This window comes from Pseudonaja textilis, chromosome 4 (assembly GCF_049901715.1).
Source record: "Pseudonaja textilis isolate UNSWEBS1 chromosome 4, rPseTex1.2, whole genome shotgun sequence".
Lineage (NCBI taxonomy): Eukaryota > Metazoa > Chordata > Lepidosauria > Squamata > Elapidae > Pseudonaja > Pseudonaja textilis.
Genome location: NC_141993.1, coordinates 83,446,964 through 83,465,755, shown reverse-complemented (window position 1 = coordinate 83,465,755; position 18,792 = coordinate 83,446,964). Strand labels below are relative to the sequence as shown.

Sequence of the window (18,792 nt, the reverse complement as noted above, 5' to 3'; positions counted from 1 at the left end):
AAGGCAATCGCAGCTACAATTCCATGACAAGTGGAAACACTTCCTTCCACTTTTCCGGCGTTCGTTAAGAAAGATGACAGACTTTGGGAAGGGGGAGATAAGAATGTCCGACAACACGTTTCTGTCCTGCGGTTAGGAGAGAAGAATAAACCGAGGACTGTCGATTTAAACGGCGCTTAAACGGCGGAGATAAACGGGTCCTCCCCGTTTAGAGGCCTGGTACAAGCGAAAGGCCCCGACGAACACAAGCGCAATTTCGCAAAATGTAGGATTCACCCAAACGGGAGGCCCAAAAGGGCTGCGAGATCCATTTAAAAGAGGCGAAGTGGAAACACTTTTAAAAGCCTCGTATTGAAACACCCCACCCCAAGGCCGGTTTAATCCCAGGTAAAAAGGCGCGAAGAAACCCAGAAACGCTCGACCCGCCCTATAATGCAGGCGTTTCCTGATTGTCTTCCCCGCAATTTTTAAACGGGGACCCGAATATATATATATATATATTTAGTCGGCAGATCCAGCTTGCCGGCTTCAAATCAGTTAGGCGGCCCAGTGGAAGAAAGTGGCAGACCGGGCCGCAAATAAAACGCCAGGAGGGAAGGAATAAAGGAAGGGTGGAAGAAATGAAAGGAGAAAGGCCATTTATTTCCCGGCTCCCGGGATGACATAACTCCCAATAGGAAATCTTCCTAGGGACGGCCACCGCTCAGGATTTAAATGCGGGTGAGTGGATGGCTGGGAAGAGAAACATGGGAAGGGTATATTCCCAGTCTGGTTCCCTATCCAAAGCTAATCGTTCTGCTTTTCACCCGAGGCCTAAGAGGCCTCCGTCTATTCCTCTTGGTCGTCAGGCTCAGATCCTCCGAAGATAATAAATACAGGCCGGAGGAAATAAAATCCTACAGGCCGGGGAGTTTTTTAAGTGGGGGAAATGTCTTTGCCTCTGCGCCAGTTGGGATAGAGGCGCGCAAGGACAAGATTAAGCACTTCTGAAGCCAGGCACCCCAGTCCAAAGATTTTTTCTCCCAACCAAACCCCGAAAGCAAGAACCCGGGATGCATTTAAATCGACTTTCCTACAAGAGATTGGGGTGGGGACCAGCATTTGAGTCTTTCCTTTCCACGGCTTGCCAGAGTGCTACTCCAGCAGGTGCGCCGCCGCTGCCCGACCGAAGGGTCTGGGAAGAGGGAAGGAAACCTAGGGCCGACTTCCTTCGAAAGGAACCCCGTTGCCCCACTTTTTCAAACAGAAACCTCTGAAGGCAGAGCAAAACCAAAAGGAAAAAGTTAACCAAGAACCACGTTCGCCAGCTGTCGATGCTGTCTATTTAACTGAGATTTTTTTAGAACTGGAGGGGAGGGGGAGAGGAGGAGATTCGCAGCCGCTTTTTAAAAATTATTATTATTGCAACAGGCTCGTGGACGAAGGAAGAAATAGGAGGAGCCGAAAGGGGGCTTTGCAGAAAAAAAAAACTTAGAGCGTTACAGCCCTGTAGGTGATTTACGTCGTGATAGCTTCTATTTACGTTCCACTCCTTCCTTTCTCTCCTTCCTTCCTTCCTTCCTTCCTTCCTTCCTTCCTTTCTTCCTTCTTTCTTTCCTTCCTTCCTTCCCTCCTCCCTTTCTTCCATCCCTCCTTCCTTCCTTCCTTCGTTCTTTCTTTCCTTCCCTTCCTCCTTCCTCCTTTCGCTTTCTTTTCTTCCTTTCCTCCTTCCTTTCTTCCTTTGTTCTTTCTCTTTCTTTCCTTCTTTCTTTCCTTCCTTCTCTTTCCTTCCTTCCGCAACACACAGGCACGCACGCAGCTCCCATGTCACGCGTTCCTAAAATACCCGTTTACCCCTTGCCCTGGAAAAAAAAGAAAAGGAGAAAAAGAAAGCTAAGGGCCCCCTGATCGCCCCCAGACCTCCTCAACCTCACCGCTGCAATGTCGAAATATACTAGCCCGGAAGGGTGATGCTGGTGCTGCCCCCGCCCGCCCCAACGCCGGGATCCGCTCTACGGCGAGCCAGAGCTCGCAGCGCCGAGCCCCCTTCGCCCTTTTCACATCCTGCTTCCGCGAGGCGACGGAGGAGAAGAGAAGGAAGCGAAGGGAACCAGCCGCCTCTCTGCCTGGGTTTTTTCTTTTGTTTTCCTTCTTTCGGATCTGGGCCAAGCAGCCCATTTCCGAGGGAAGAGGGGTTTTTTTGGGGGGGGGGGCATTTTGCAACAAGTGGTCGCTTCTCCCCCCACCCCCGCCGCAAACGCCGCCAAGATACCTTTTCCACGCCGGAGGAATTAACCACCGCCACCGCCACCGCAACAACAACGCCGTCGCCACCATCATATCCTATCGTAATTTAACAAGCAACCTTTTCAATTGCCACCTTCTCCGAGAATTACGAAGAGCGAAAGCCAGGAAAGCGAGCCGCTTAGGTGCATTTTACCTTTGGTGAAAAGAATGATCATTTCATACGCCGATCGATCGCTCGTTGTTCGGTGGATTTTTGAAATGCCGTTTTCCTTTTCATTAAAAAAAGTAGTTCGAGTTATAAAGGACCCTGGAAGAGCAGGCTGCGGGGCTTGCCCTCACTTTGCAGCAGTTTGATGCTATGCTAAAATCATTTAACCCCACAGCATACACCACGACAAAACCTTGACCAAATTGGACTGGTGCTTTTTTTAAAAACAAAAACAAAACAGCAACAACTAAATGAATAAATGAGTGAATAAAGTGCATCCTGCTTGTAAAAATAAATCAAAGACTCGAATGTAATTTCAGTGTCCATATTTCAAAAATTTATTTATCTCAAACTGTGTATAATGGTGTAAAAACTGAGGTTGAATATGAACCTGTTTAAAAGGATGGTATTAGTTCAAATATATATATATATATATATATGGGTATATATACATATTCTCGTGTGTGTTCATACCTACACACATATGTATATATAAATATATGAAGGACTGTTGCCAGACTGATTTCAGATAATACACAGCCGAGTTTTAAAGTACAACTACTGGAAATGAGAAGAGGGGGGGGGGAAATAAAAGAACTTAAAATGTCATCACAATAAATTTACAGAAATATTACAAACCATAAGAAAATGTTTCAAACACAGTTTTAGGTTGCTCTTTTGTTGTCCTTTTAGCCAAACAGGATAACGTTTGGAAACAAAAAAGGGCTATTTTAAATTAACAAAGTATGTGGATCTGCAAGACAAGGTTTGTTTGTTTTTAACAATGTGTAAAAAAAATTTAGTACACCCTAAACTGTTGCCCCTTTTTATTAAAAACAAAAACAAAACAGTTCAGTGGTATGCAATTACTTATTCTATTTAATTTTTTTTTTGCTGTTTGTACAATTTGCTAAAACAATTAAAATGCCCAGATCTTCGTTTTAAAGTAAAATTCACTTCCTTATTTGTGTGTGTGTGTGTGTGTTGCTGCTATAAATTCATTTGCAATCACTACAGCATCATAAGCAGTCTTTGTTGTATTTTAAAAATAATTGGCAAATGCTTAGGGGGGGGTTCCCCTCCCCCTTCTGTCTCTCTTTTTAATATAAACAATGAACTTTTTTTTGATTGCCATGTTTGTTTTGATAAATACTGTACAAAAGTTGCTTGCAAATATTAAAACATTTCCCATCCCCCCTTTCCCTCCTCTTTCCTACGTCTCTCTTTCTGGAGACTAGTTCTAAAGAATAGGAATAAAAACTTTTTTTTTATTTATTTAAAAAAAAACTTTTTTTTTTCTTGCAAAGTACCTTTTTTTTTTTTTTTTACTGGAACTGGATGGCAGGGCGGGGGAAGAGAAATGTTTGTTTGGTGGGTCAAAACAAGTTGAGTGGAGTTGATCCCTCTCCAAGCGGAGAGGAGGAGGAGGGGTGGGGGTAGTTCCTGTACAAGTTCCTGGTTGGGTTATTATTATTATTAATATTATTATTATTATTATTAGGTTGTGGATTTGTTTTTCTTTCCCTTTCTGGTTTTTTTTTCCTTTTGTATGCGATCTGCTCTCCCCCCTACCTAGTTATTCTCTGTACAAAAATAGTGTCCGCCCGCGCCCCCACCCCCGCCGCCGCCCCCCCCCAGAAAAAAAGAGGAGAGGAAGAAGAGGGAGAGGGAGGGGGAGGGGAGAAAGGCAGAAGAGTCCAACATCGCTAAGAAAAGTTTCGTCTTGCTTGAATTTCGGGTTTCTCGCGCTCCTTCCTGCCGAGCCGCCCCATCCCCCACCCGCTCCGCCCGCCCGGGCCGCCCCCTGGGTCTCTTACATGTGGGACAGAGGCAGCGTGCCGTTTATCGCCGCTCCTGGCACAGGTGCGTTCTGGTAATGCTGCGACATGTGCAGTCTGCTGGGGGCGGCCGTCTCCGCCACCTCGGCTCCGGGCAGGTACATGCTGATCATGTCCCGGAGGTCTCCGCCTTGGCAGGGAGCTCTGGAGTGGGAAGAGGACGTGACCACGGGCGGGCTGGAGCTGGACTCCGTCTTGACCCCGGAGCCCATGGAGCTCAGCCCCATGGCCGGGGTGGCTTGCTGCGCGTAGGACATGGTGCTGTAGGTGGGCGAGCCGTTCATGTAGGTCTGGGAGCCGGTCATGGAGTTGTACTGCAGGGCGCTCACGTCGTAACGGTGCATGGGCTGCATCTGGGCGGCGGCGGCGGCGGCGGCGGCGTTGTGGGCGTTGAGCCCCGGGTGCTGCGGGTAGCCGAGCTGTTCCTGCATCATGCCGTAGCCGCCGTTGGTCCAGCCGTTCATGTGCGCGTAGCTGTCCATCCTCTGGTTGACGCCGGCGGCGCCCAGCGGAGCCCCCACGCCGACTCCCGCGGCCATGGAGTTGGAGCCCGGCGCCAGGAGCCCTCCGGGCAGCGTGTACTTATCCTTCTTCATCAAAGTCTTGGTTTTCCGCCGGGGCCTGTATTTATAATCCGGGTGTTCCTTCATGTGCAGGGCGCGCAGCCGCTTGGCCTCGTCGATGAAGGGTCTCTTCTCGGCCTCGGATAAAAGTTTCCACTCGGCCCCCAGGCGCTTGCTGATCTCCGAGTTGTGCATCTTGGGGTTCTCCTGGGCCATCTTCCGCCTTTGGCCTCGGGACCACACCATGAAAGCGTTCATGGGTCTTTTGACCCGGTCGGGGCTGTTCTTCTGGCTGTTGGCCCCGCCGGCGTTGCCGTTCCCTCCCGGGCCTCCCCCCGGAGTCGCCTGGGGGGCGGGAGGCTTCAGGTCGCTTTCCATCATGTTGTACATTCAAGCGGTTGTTGGGGTGCCGGCGGCGGCGGGGGAGCGCGCAGCAGCGGCGAGGTTCGCCCAGCAACCCGGGGACGGGCGGTTAGAGGCAACCGGAGCTCATACAGGGGGGGGGGGATCCCCCGCGAGGGGCGAAGAAGTCCGACGGGTCGCTGCCTCCTCTTTCCCCCGCCCGGCCGGAGTCCAAGAGGCGGCGGCGGCGGCAACAAGCAGCAACAAACAGCAGCCCCCCCACTGCCTGCCCGCCTGCCTGCCTGCCGGCCAGCCCAGCCAAACCAGCCAGCTGCGAGGAGCCGCCAAGGAAGAGCGAGGAAGCCAGTCAGGAGCAAAAGGGTGTCCCGTACCGGGCTGGGCTTCTCCGGGAGGGGAGCGCTGCCCCCCCCCAGCACCAAACTCCGCCGAGGGGGACCCGCGCCGGGATCGCCTTCAACTGGCCGGCCGGCGACGGCACCAACAGCGAGGAAGATCGGCGACGGCAGCTCTCTCGGACGACGGTTATTCGCGGCGCTTCATAACAAAGGAGGCTGGATCGGAGCGTCTCTGCAGGGACAAACTTCTTCCAAGAACCGGCCGCCGGCGTCTCCCCTCTTTCGGCCGCCTCTCCTTGCAATCTTGCCCCCTCCCCTACTCACCGGAGCTCGAGTCTTAAGGAACCAGCCCGGGTCCTTGTTGCCCCCGTCCCTCTTTGGCTGGGCTTTGTTGTGCTGGCCCCCACCCCCGCCAAACCCTCTCCCTCTCCCTGGTCTCCCTCTCTCCTCTCTTTCTCTCTCTCTCTCTCTTTCTTTCTTTCTTTCTCTCTCTCTCTCTTTCTCTCCCTGCCTTGACAACTCCGGATACTTTTTTGAACAAGTTAATAGACAACCCATCCATGTGATGGGGGGCTTGTCAGGGAATAAATGCGTCCGCCCCGGCCAATCAGCGCGCTCCGGCTCCTCCACTGAAGACTAGTCTCCCCGGCGAGTTTTGCATGAAAAGGGGAGGGGCTTCCCGCGCGCGCCAGCCGGGACGGCTCGGCTCGGCTCGGCTCGGCTCGTGTTGGGGGGCGGGGGGGGGTTGGAAGGAGAGAAAGCGGGCAGGCGGGAGGCGGGCCTTGGGAGGAGGCGAGAGCGCTTCCCCGCGGGCCCCTCGGAGCGCCTCTTACGAGCAACAGGTCACACACGCCTCGCGGAGGAAGTGTGTAAACAGCATTGTGGCTACATTTTTTTTTAAAAAAAAAGCAAAAACAACGCGCCCCCTCCGAGGAAGGCCTGCTCGGCTGCAAAGTTGGTGGCGCCTTACAAAAAAGAAAGAAAGAGAGAGAGAGAGAGAGAGAAGGAAAGGAAGGAAAGAAGGATGTAAAGAAAGAGAAAAAGGGAGAGAGGGAGAGAGAAGAAAAGTTGCACTACTTTTTTAAAGCGTGGTTGCTTCCGCCCCTTGCGAAAACAGGGTCTGGCTTTCCGATAACAGGCAAGAGGGGTCGTCTCTAGCTAGGCCTCCTCAGAGATCCCCCCGGGGGGAAGGGATCCCCGATCGTCGGACCGGCACAAGATCTGGGAGTAGGCTGGAGGTTATTCCCGGCGGCTGATTCCCCACAGAATGCATCATCCCCGCAGGGCAAAGGGGGGAGGGACTTGCGGTCTAAGGCAGGGGTCTCCAACCTTGGCAACTTAAAGCCTGGCGGACTTCAACTCCCAGAATTCCCCAGCCAGCTGACTGGGGAATTCTGGGAGTTGGAAGTCCTCCAGGCTTCAAGTTGCCAAGGTTGGAGACCCCTGGTCTAAGGAATCTAAGAAGAGAGCCACGTACTGGGGAAACAAACTGGGTTGATCTCTCTCCTAGAATAGCAACCGTTGGCAAAGGCGACCTGTCCTGTCCCAGATCCTCGTGCTAAGTTCCCCTTTAGGGTGGCGCTGCGCACCCGTCTCCCAGCACGTGAGGTTGGGCTCCCCTCTCCGAGGGCGTCCAACCTCAGGCCTCTTAGCCCTTCTCCTAGATCGCCGCCCACAGGCGATCTTCTGTCACCTGCCGGTCCAGTCGCGATTCCGCGTGTCCCTTTCCATCTCTGTCCAACTGGCTGGAAGCCCGAAACTTATGGCCAAGTAACGACTTGCGATAGACGCGGGGTAGTTTCCCCCCCACTTCCCCGACGGCCGCCAGCCCCCACCCCCGCCCCCAATTCCACGGCTGGAAGCCACGCCGAGCTGCGCGCTGGGGGCTCCCTTCCTGAACACCCGATTTTCTCCACCAGACATTTGGAAGCAGGCAAGAAGCACAACAAGTGCGGTTTCTCTCCCGCAACCCGAGGCGGGGGGGCTCTTCTCTTCTCTCCCTCCTCCCCCTTGCCTCTTTTTCTTCCACAAAGCGAAAAGGGAAGAGATTCAATAAAACCCACTCACGCTCACACGCGCGCTCCTGGAACTGGAAGCATAAAGGCGTTTCTCTCCTCCCTCCCTCCTTCCTTCCTTCCTTCCCCCCCCGCCGCCCCCCGCGGGCCTTTAAACATTTTTCTTCCCCCTGCAATTTTAAAGTGCAGCATTATTCCTTCTCAACGTACACACACACAGAGAGAGAGAGAGAGAGAGAGAATACCCCGTAAGGCTTAGAAAGCAGGTGCGCAGGTACAATAGGAGCAGGCCGAGAAAAGCAAAGGAGAAGTGAAACGCCGACGAGATATTTTTTGGGGAGGGGACGCGGGGTGCGGGGGACGAGAGCCAATTCGGGGATGCTCCGGGGAAACGAGAGCGCGCCAGCCGGGAGCGCGCAATCCTGTTCGCAGCGAAGCTTCTATTTTTTTTGCAACCAGAGATGTGACGGGAGGGGCGGGTGTGGGGGGGCGGAGAGAAGGTTCAAGAGGTGAGAGCCCTGGACAGCACAACCGTTACAAATAGGTAGTTTTGTTTTGGTTTGGTTTTTTTTTTTTTTGCTGTCAGTAACAAGCTGCTAAACAAAAGCGCCAGCTAAGTTTATTTCCGCCAGGCTCTTGTGTTGGTGGGATCGTTGTGTGGGGGGTGGGGTGGGGTGAAAACGCACTTAAAATACCACGAAAGAAGCGGGGAGGGGATGGAAAGAGAGGAACAGCGATAAAAAGAGAAATAAATATTCAGCCATGTTTGCTACACGAACTGCTTAAAACGTGCAGGATTCGTCTCTCTGAAAAAAAAAAAAAAGGCAAAACATAGCCGGATTGACTGGCGAGCACATTTTATTCTGAACTCGGGAGGAGAGGGGAGGGGAAGGGTTTTATTTGCCCCCCCCAAATCCCCCTTCTTCCCCCGCTATAATTATTTTCTTGCTGCCTTTCCCCCCCACCCACCCGCGTCCATTTCCACGGGAGGGGATTTTTCCCGACAGCTGGTGCTTAAACTTACAGAAATCGATATAGTTTTCACCCATTTTTTTTAAAAGCTTCTGAACTTTGTTTTTAAGTTTCAAGCAAATGGAAGGTTAAAAATAATAATAATATAGAAAAGGTGTTGGGGTTTCTCTTTCTTTTCGTTTTTTTTTTTTTTTTGGGGGGGTATCCCGAGACGCCTCTCAGACCTCTGAAATTATTGATGTCTTTAAAGGTAGGTAAAGCTCAGAAACATAGCGAAGAGGCCCACAACCGGAAAAGTTATTTGGAAATAACACAAAAGGAGAAACGCCTGGAAGGGCGCGCTGAAGTTTCTGATCGGGGGTTTTGGCATAGGCTTACTGCGCCCCCTACTGGTCTCTCTGCATTTCCCCCTCCAGAAACAAAACGAAAGGCAGAGAGAGAGACGAGACGACTATAGGGAAACTCCGATCGTTACTACTGAATATGATCGCTGTTATTAAGTTGGCATGTTCTGCTTTGCTGACCTCATTAGCGTGAGTTGGCTTGTTCGTGGTTTCCCCTTCTGCTGAGAATGATCGGTTCAGAAAAAGAAATGGGAGGCGGGGGCTGCAAACTTCAGACGTGGTTTTAATTTTCTTGAATTCCCTGATCTGATTTGCAGCCGCAGATTTATTTTTTTTTAAAAAAAAATCTATTCGGGATTCCCACCTTTCCAATATTGAAAAAAATAAAATAAAATAAAAGTAAAGAGCAGCTATCCAGACCTTGCCATATAAGCCCATCCGAGTTGTCCAAACTCTGCATGTTAACTTTGCTGTTTACCCTAACACTCGAAAAAAGTCCTCTAAACAAACAAACACCAGCAAAACTGAAACAAAACACGGGCAATTAAGTTCGAAGGAAAATAATGGGTGTGGAGGTTGTGATTTGCTCGGGGAGTAAAACAATGAAAAACGGATGGATATTTAAAATTTACAGCCAAGCAGCCTACGCGGCAAGGAAGGCGCCCTCCTCTCCAGCTTAACGCTATAACTTAGACGCTTTTTTTATTATTATTATCGGCCTTGAACCCTATAATAAGAGGTTAAAGTAGTTGGTTTGTCTCTCGCCTAATTGTATTTACCCCATAAATAATCCGTGTCTGCTTTACCGGGGGCGTTTAGCGTTTTATTTTAATGAGCTGCGTTTTCGGAATGGATGCAGGTCAAAAGTCCCCGCAGTAGATCCCGAATGGGTTTAAGATGAAAAAAATAATAATTAAGTTTTTTTTTTTAAAAAAACACCTATCTTATAAATAAAATAAAAAGCGATCAGGGTTTTCCCTCGACGCCTTCTGTTTTCCAGCGCCGGCTCTTCCGCAACTTTCGTAAGATCATCTTTTTAAGTTTTCTCTGAAAAATCACATTTTTGGTCACCGAAGTGGAAAAAGACGGCGCAAATCCCGGTGCCAAAGGCTGTTCAGACGAGCGGCGTCCCGCTCCTCCTCTCCCACGTGTAAGGTCGTCTGGGCCTGGTGGAGAAGAGAGCCTGAGAGCGGGGTTTTAAATCCGAGGGTTTTGGGGTTTTTTTCCCCAAAAACCGCGTGGACTAAAAATGTACAAACAGGCAAAAGAAAGAGATAGGCCTTTTCCCCCCATTCCCAGAGTTTAATATTCGGACAAGCGGCCGGACCCGTTTTAGCCGCGTCTCTCTCTCTCTCTCTTTTTGGGCTTTTCTTTCTGATAGTATAAAACAACTACTCCCAAGTGCTTTTTCTTGGGTGTCGGGTGGGCGCTGGCCACGTTCAAAACGCCAAGCAGGGTATCAAACGCCCGACCATCTTTCTCACTTCGTGCAAAAATTAGTCGAGTGTTGTATTTGAAGAAGGATTGGGTTGGGATAAGATTTATTTTTTAAAAATCCTAATACTGGTTTGTTTCACTTCAGGCTTTTCAATCCAAACTTCTCAAGGCTATTTATCTTGTCTTACGGGAGAAAGGAGGGGGGAATCGCCAATACCTTCCCCCTCCTCTCTCTCTCTCTCTCTCTCTCTCCTCTCTTTTCCCCCTTTCTCCCTTTCTTTGGTGGAAACGGAGGTTTAACTCGCACCAATTAGGCGAGAACTAGCCAAGCAACTTACTATTATGATGCTCGTTAAAAACCCTTCTTTCCTGCATCTGCATTTGAGTGTGTTCTCCCGGCCTGTTAATCTTCTTATGGAAATGAAGCTGAACGGCGGGGAACGAGCGGATACTTAGAGAATGTCCTTGTTAGGAAGGAATTTCTCAGCATTGTTAATTAGCAGCGTTCGAACGACCACCAGTATTGGGGAGGGGGGGATGAAGGGGTGGGGGAGAGGAAAGAGTCTGTTTAACCACTCACAAGCCCTTCGTGGAGGTAAGAGCTGCACAAAGCTATTATTAGTAGTAATGGTGTTATTATTATCATCGGATCGTCCCAAGCGCCGCTATCGCCGTCGCCAAACCGCATGTTCTAACTTGGAAAAGGAGCTCTACAAAAAAAAACAACACTATATATATATATATATATATAGGGTTAGGGTTATATATCTATCTGGTGCCTGACCATAGGGACTACACTTTGTACCTATGCATGCATTTGTGTATTAGTAGCTCGTGCTCTCTCTCTCCCTGTGAAATATTGCCTTGCTCTCATAACTCAGTTTCATGCAGACAATTTAGGGAAGGAAAGAAAAAGTTTTTAATAGTGGCTTCCTAAGGAGGAGGAGGAGGAGAAGATGAAGGATGAAGGAGAGAAGGAGGAGGAGGAGAAGAAAGGAGGAGGATGGATGAAGGGAGGAGGGAGAAGAAGGGGAAAATGAAAGAGGAGAACTAATGTTAGCCAGACTCACAAATATGCTCTAGTTATCCCTTACCAACTTTGAGCAACTGTTACATCTTAAGACAATTCTCAACAAATCTTGCCTGAAAGTGTTATATTTGGGGGTGGGGTGGGGGCAGTTCTAGGAATAATGAGAGTTCTGATGAAAAGAGGAGAAGTAGATCTTATAAGGGAAAAAGTGCCATCGGAGCGGGTAGCAGATGCCAAAAAAAAAAAAAAAGGAATACTTGTTTTCCTCTGATTAAAATGGATTGGGGCATCTCTTCTCAATAATTCTCAGTTGGCCTTGCTTAAAACTGTAATGGAGTGTCATGTTGTCTCTAATCCTGACACTTTGGAAACTGAGTGAACAAATAAAGATATCTCTAGAGGCTAATCTGGGTTAATCATAATAAAGACTAGCAGATCAAATACGATGAAAATGATAGGCAACATTATTAGTAATGTCAGTTTTATTAATATTGTATGAGCCAAATATACCGGTATGGAATACTTTGCAGCTGTGTTATTAGTAAACCCAGATCACCAATCTGTTGTATTACCTCTTGTCCTGACATGATTCACATAATATATTGAGTTTTCTGGCTTACACCATAAACCAAAGGAGCACTATAAACAAAGCCCGACAGAAAATGTATTACATACGTTACACTAAAAGTTTAAAGTAGCTGCTATTTTCTTCTAAAACCTTTACTCAGACCGCACATGCTCTTTGAACATTGCTAAGTACAGTAATACTTTCTCTGGGAAAAAAAGTATTTCAATTAATAATGAAAAAAAAATAATACAATAAAAATGGGACCTGGCTTTGGGTACAGTCTATATGTTGAAAATATGGGATTCTACTATATTAATAAATATTTCTTTTTTCCAGAAGTGATTTGAAGGAAATTAAAAAAAATCCCTGTATATTGGTAATTAATCACTCCCTCTCCCCCTCTATCCTACACACACTTCACAGAATGGCTGAACATAACTATTTGTGACGAAAAGAGCTAGAACTAAATGAATATACAGCATTCACATTATACACACATACATAGAATAATGTGTGTGTGTGTGTGTTTCTCTCTGTGCATTTTATATTCATTACTGGTTGCCTTAAAATCACTGTTGATGATAATTCAGCTCCTTCTTTATATATATAAAAATCTGTCAGATTACTTCTGAAGGGAAGAGATGGTAGTATTTCTTACCAAAATTAAATCTACCCAATAATTCAGACTTTTCTGTTTTGCAATGTTTCAGACTGCTGAAGGAATGCAGATCACGCTTTGCAAAGAATTCTGGAGTCATTATTATGCCTTAGAATTCCTTTGTTGCTACAAGAAAGAAAGAAAGAAAGAAAGAAAGAAAGAAAGAAAGAAAGAAAGAAAGAAAGAAAGAAAGAAAGAAAGAAAGAAAGAAAGAAAGAAAGAAAGAAAGAAAGAGAAAAGAGAGTTCTTTGTTTATATTAAGAATTCTTAATATAATTATATAATACATAATTATACAATTCTTTATATTAAGAATGCCAGACCAGAATTACAGTATATTCTCCATCTAATCATATACACCACTTTCTTACTCTGAAAACTAACTTCCAAACAATTGAGAGGAAGAATTCTGATTTGGGCCAAAATCAAAACTAGTGGAAGCAAACACAAGCAAGGAACTTTCAAAGGAATTTCTCTGTTTTATCTTCCAGAAAGCATGTTTAAGGGAAAGTTTCTAAAGAACACGAATAACCCAGAGATCACATTAAGCCACCTGTTAAACCAGGGCCTGGCAGATCAACTTACTTCATTTCAAATTATTACACTAATTTTCAGCCTGACCCGTAATATTCTCGCTACAATTAAGTTGATTTCAATATACCTAATTTTCAAGGGAAAGGAATTTAGGATGCCAGCTGTACATGCGATTAGGTGGGAGGGAAGGAAGGAAGGAAGGAAGGAAGGAAGGAAGGAAGGAAGGAAGGAAGGAAGGAAGGAAGGAAGGAAAGGGAGGGGAAGGGAAGGGAAGAGAAGGGACGAGAAGGGAAGCTATACACACAGACAATAAATTGTGTTGCAATTTTGGGCATACTACTGAGTAGCCAAACACTGTATGTATAGCATTGCTCAATGAACTGACTCCAGTGCCAGCAAATTTAGGATTTGGTTCATCAGGGTATTAAAATATCCCTAATCCGGATTAGATGGTTTTGCAGGAAATTCTGCAAAGCAGATTAGAAGCCTTACTTCTCTCCTAAAAAGGCACAAATTCTTATTATCAGTGATAGCGTGGACCAATCTATCTCTTATGTTTCTTTTTGTCCACCTAGTTTGAAGGTGTAGTAGTTAAGATTCCACTACAGTAAGTCTTCTTTAACTCGGCTTCACCAATTTCACCAAAATCCTACCTAACCTTCCTGGAAAAAAAAGTCTGCAATTTCATCCTTACTTCCAAGCAAGACTTTTAGACAACAGGGTACATTTTAACCCAACAGATTTCACCTCCAATTCATCTTCCAGTCTGCTCCTCACTTTGCTAGTTTTTCATTCCTTTGAATAATCACAGCATTTTTTTTTTGTTTTCTTAAAGAGCAACTTGTAATTCTGAAAATGCCATGCAACGCAGCAGCAGGAGGATTATTTGTTTATTGACAGCCGTGTGTGTGTGTGTGTGTGTGTGTGTGTGTGTGTGTATGTGTGTGTGTGTGTGTTCACAAGTTGTGCCCCCAAAGGTCTAAAACAGGGGTGTCAAACTCGCGGGGGTCACGTGCTGGTCCTGCCCCTCCCCCCCAGCTTAGCAAAAGGGGAAAAAGTCCCGATACATCATGTGATGCCGCTCTGTGACGATGTGAGTTTGACACCCCTGGTCTAGATGAGGGGCATGACTGGGATCAAAGCTCCCACTGGTTTTCTTTATGTGTGTTGCATGCATGGCAAGGCTTTGATCTCACCATGTTAACATTTTTTTAATGTACCGCCAACTCATAAAACATTCCTATGCCTGTTTTAGAAGTTGCCATTAAAAAAAAAAGGGAGGGGGGAGGAAGGAAATCTGGAAGAGCAGTTGAAAGCAAAAGTACCTTCCAACTCTTATCTTTAAAAGATTGTAACTAAAATACCAGATAATGGTAAGATAATGGTAAGATAATGCAGATAATTTAATTGGAGAACATGGATGATGACACCCATCCTGTGAATGGCTCAGTTGGATAATCTGGTTTATGAGACACCCAGGGGGAGGTGGGAAACAGGGTCACAGGGAACTGTAAATTATATATGCCAGAGTTGGCTTCATACAGGGCAATGCCAGTAAGTTGCCTCTAATAAATCCTTTGAAGTTTGACTCGAGAATCATGATTTAATTAGGGCGATTGCCGGAATCCTGACACATACCCTGTAAACACTCCTCTTGAATGCTATCCACTCCCTGAAAAGAAAGGCGGTACAGAGGGACATATTCCTAAGCAACTATGTCCAAATAGACTAGGGGTGTCAAACTCAAGGCCCATGGGCTGCATCTGGCCTGCGGTGCCGCCCTGGAAACAGTGAAGGACCGGCCTGCAGTGCCTATGCCAGTGAAAATGGAGCTCGGAAGGGCCACATGAAGCCCTCCGGAGCTCTGTTTTCACTGGCAGAGGGTTGCAGGAGACTGTCCCAGCCTAAAACAGAGCTCGGGAACCCGTTTTAGCTGGCAGAGCTCTCGGGCCACAGGTGCCCCAGACACAAGTGATGTCAAACTAGCCACGGCCACCCTGGCCACACACACACACACACACACACACACACAGTGGCCCCAAGGTCAAACACAACCCTGATGCGGCCCTCAATGAAATCGAGGTTGACACCCTTGAAGTAGACCTTTGCTGGAGCAGCGGATCCCACCTTTAGGCTTGAACCGTTGCCAGAAGATGGTCATGATCTTAAATTTATTGGCTGCCCAGTGCCAATAGGTTCTTTAATTCCTTACTGGTTCCTTCTTGGTCCTTCTGCAACAGGTCAACAGGGCTGCTTTTTGGAAATATGAGTCCCATTTGGTTACTTCAAAGCAGGGCCGCTCGACTATGATAGCTCTCGACTATCATTCTCCCCCAACAGCTGGAATCCATTTTCTTTCCTTACCAAAATTGGGACACTTCCAGAGGAATGGGCTGGATAAAACCCTGCCATAAAGTCCAAAGAACATAACTGAGCTTTCGAAGACGACGGAGCAGTGATGGAGCAATCTCACACTTCGATTGTAAACCTGCAAAATGGTTTCAATCCACTATACCCACCTGGGCTTGCAGGGGTCTAATTCTAATATAACGTTGGGTCTATTTGGGCTTCAAAATAAATTATACTGATTTGTATGGCTCTTTCTCCTCCTCACCTAAATCAAGTTCTAGCTGTCTTGCTTCGACAGCCAGAAAGTTTGGTTTCACACATAGATTTGAAAATATGTTGTTCAGAAGGTACCTTCTCCTAAGGAAAAACATTCAGGATGTACTAGTAAGGATTACGCCAGAGGTGGTATTCAGCAGGTTCTGACCAGTTCTGGAGAACCGGTAGTGGAAATTTTGAGTAGTTCAGAGAATCGGCAAATATCACCTCTGACTGGCCCCGCCCCCTTCTATTCTCTGCCTCCCAAGTCCCAGCTGATTAGCTGGGTCTTCTTTTGTTGTCCTGCACAGGAGAACAGAGCTGGAAAGCAGGTAAATGGGGTGAGGAGGGAATGGGGATTTTACAGTATCCTTCCCCTGCCACGCCCAGCAAGCCACACCATGGCCACAGAACCGGTAGTAAAAAAATTGGAATCCCACCACTGGATTGCACCTACTCTGGTGCAATCATTTGATAGTCCCATTGATACAAACTTATGCATTAATTAAGGTTGCACAATATCTTAAACCCTTTTGCCTGGACTAACGGAACAGAATGATTGAAGTCACGTATCAACTTGTGTCTAAATTTATAAGCCTAGTTCACATGTCATGCTAAGACAAGCTGTCCAACTCCATTTCAGCCTAGTCTAGTGTGAGTCAACTGGCCAGGTCCGGATCTGGGCCTTCAATTGACTGAAATCCCAAAGAGGCAATCAGACTTTTTTTTGTTTTTTCATGAAGACGTTTCATTTCTCATCCAAGAAGCTTCCTCAGTTCTGACCGAACCACGGAGAAGCTTCTTGGACGAGAGGACAAATGACTTCAGGGAAAACCAAAGTTCAGCTGCCTCTTGAAAAAGCACCTTTGGGACAACCAAGACCCCTGGATGACTGAGAATCTCCGTAGACAATTGACTGAAATCCACCAGCAAGGAGAACATTTGCCTGGTCCGGTTGTACCCCTAAAAGGCCTGCTTAACTCCCCTTGATTGCGATGGGACTTTGAATACCACCAAACACTCAAAGCTAATAGCACCCAGTTGCAATTTCTGAAATACAGACAGACAGACGGTTGTTCTTGGGACTAAGGTCAGTTTTGCAAAACCACCCCAGCTTGCTGTAGCTGTGCACTCACGATGGAAAACAACAAGGAAAAATCCCCTAAGATTGTTGAGAACCTCTGGCTGAAGTCAGAGGGACCAATTGGAGTGTAGGAGGTACTGTTTCCCTACTCAGGCCTTGCATAACACATGGAGACCACATCTCCTCTGGTTCCGTTTGCATCTACCTTCCTTAAAACCTTCTCCTTCCTTCCCATTGAAAGAACTCTCCTTACGGATAAGCAAGGCAGTTGATCCAAATCAAAACATCTCCCTCAGTCCAGTGGTTTGTCTCAAGTTCCATCTTCACTCAACCTTCCATCCAGACCCTTCCTAATGTACTGGACTTCCTGCAATTCCTCAGCCAACATGACTGGAGGTTTTCAGAATTGAAGTATTATTATTATTATTATTATTATATATAGAAATGACAGTATACACAGCAAATGAGATAACTATGCTGGGTTTCGTATCACAAATCACTAGTCAAACACTTCCCAAGCGTTTAGGACTCCATAATGTATCAACGGATTATGCAAGCAGATCCCAGTAAGGTGGCCTTCTGCAGCTGACCAATGGTGATCTTGTCAGTGCCAATTGTTTTTAAGTGCTTGCCTAGGTCTTTAGGCACAGCACCCAGTGTGCTGAGTACCACTGGAACCACCTGCACTGGTTTATGCCAGAGTCTCTGCGGTTCGATTCTCAAGTCCTGATATCTGGTGACTTTTTCAACTTGTTTTTAAGTGCTTGCCTAGGTCTTTAGGTACAGCACCCAATGCCTAGGTCATTGGGCACAAACCAGTGTGCCAAGTACCACTGGAACCACCTGCACTGGTTTATGCCACACTGTCTGCAGTTTGATTTTCAAGTCCTGATATCTGGTGACTTTTTTCAAGTTCTCGTCGATTCTGTTATCACCAGGTATGGCAATGTTGACGATCCACACTTTCTTTTTCTCCACAATCATGATATCCAAGGTGTTGTGTTCCAAAACTTTGTCAGTCTGTATTCGGAAGTCCCACAGTAGTTTTGCATGCTCATTTTCAGCCACTTTTTCCGACTTATGATCCCACCAGTTCTTTGCTACAGGCAGATGATAGTTGTGACACAAGTTCCAATGGACCATCTGAGCGACTGTGTCGTGATGTTGTTTTGTAGTCAGTCTGAGTGATTGTCTTGCAACAGCTCAGTATGTGATCGATGGTTTCGTCCGCTTCTTTGTAGAGTCTGCATTTGGGGGTCATCAGATGATTTTTCTATTTTGGCTTTGATTGCATTTGTTCTGATGGCTTCTTCTTGGGCTACAAGAATCAGGCCTTCTGTCTCTTTCTTCAGTGTTCCATTGGTCAGCCATAACCAGGTGGTATTATTATTATTATTATTATTAATTATTATTATTATTATTATTATTATTATTATTATTATTATTATTATTATTATTATTATTATTATTATACATAAAAATGACAGTGTACGCAGCAGATGAGATAACCATGCTGGGTTTCGTATCACAAATCACTAGTCGAACACTTCCCCAGTGTTTAGGACTGCGTGATGTATCGGTGGATTATGCGAGCAGATCCCAGTAAGGTGGCCTTCTGCAGCTGACCAATGGTGATCTTGTCAGCGCCAATTGTTTTCAAGTGCTTGCCTAGGTCTTTAGGCACAGCACCCAGTGTGCCGAGTACCACTGGAACCACCTGCACTGGTTTATGCCAGAGTCTCTGCCGTTCGATTCTGAAGTCCTGATATCTGGTGACTTTTTCAAGTTGTTTCTCGTCGATTCTGCTGTCACCAGGTATGGCAATGTCGACGATCCACACTTTTTTCTTCTCCACAATCGTGATATCCGGGGTGTTGTGTTCCAAAATTTTGTCTGTCTGTCTTCGGAAGTCCCACAGTAGTTTTGCATGCTCATTTTCAACCACTTTTTCAGGCTTATGATCCCACTAGTTCTTTGCTACAGGCAGATGCATAGTGTTTGAGAAGTGAAGTA

At 46.7% G+C, this 18,792-nt stretch overlaps 1 protein-coding gene and 1 long non-coding RNA gene across 2 annotated transcripts in view; both read right to left on the bottom strand.

The window, feature by feature from the left end:
* The window catches only part of LOC148125903 (uncharacterized), a 209,907-nt gene that overhangs the window by 103,510 nt on the left and 87,605 nt on the right, over nucleotides 1-18,792 (bottom strand). The window lies entirely within an intron of this gene.
* SOX2 (SRY-box transcription factor 2) lies at nucleotides 2,749-6,260 on the bottom strand. The gene has a single exon (XM_026705716.2). It carries the CDS (start codon nucleotides 5,223-5,225, stop codon nucleotides 4,248-4,250), a length of 978 nt encoding a protein of 325 aa, XP_026561501.1. The 5' UTR covers nucleotides 5,226-6,260; the 3' UTR covers nucleotides 2,749-4,247.

Bases quoted from the DNA above. Each gene is read 5' to 3' on its own strand.
- SOX2 (XM_026705716.2), bottom strand. From the start codon at position 5,225: ATGTACAACATGATGGAAAGCGACCTGAAGCCTCCCGCCCCCCAGGCG.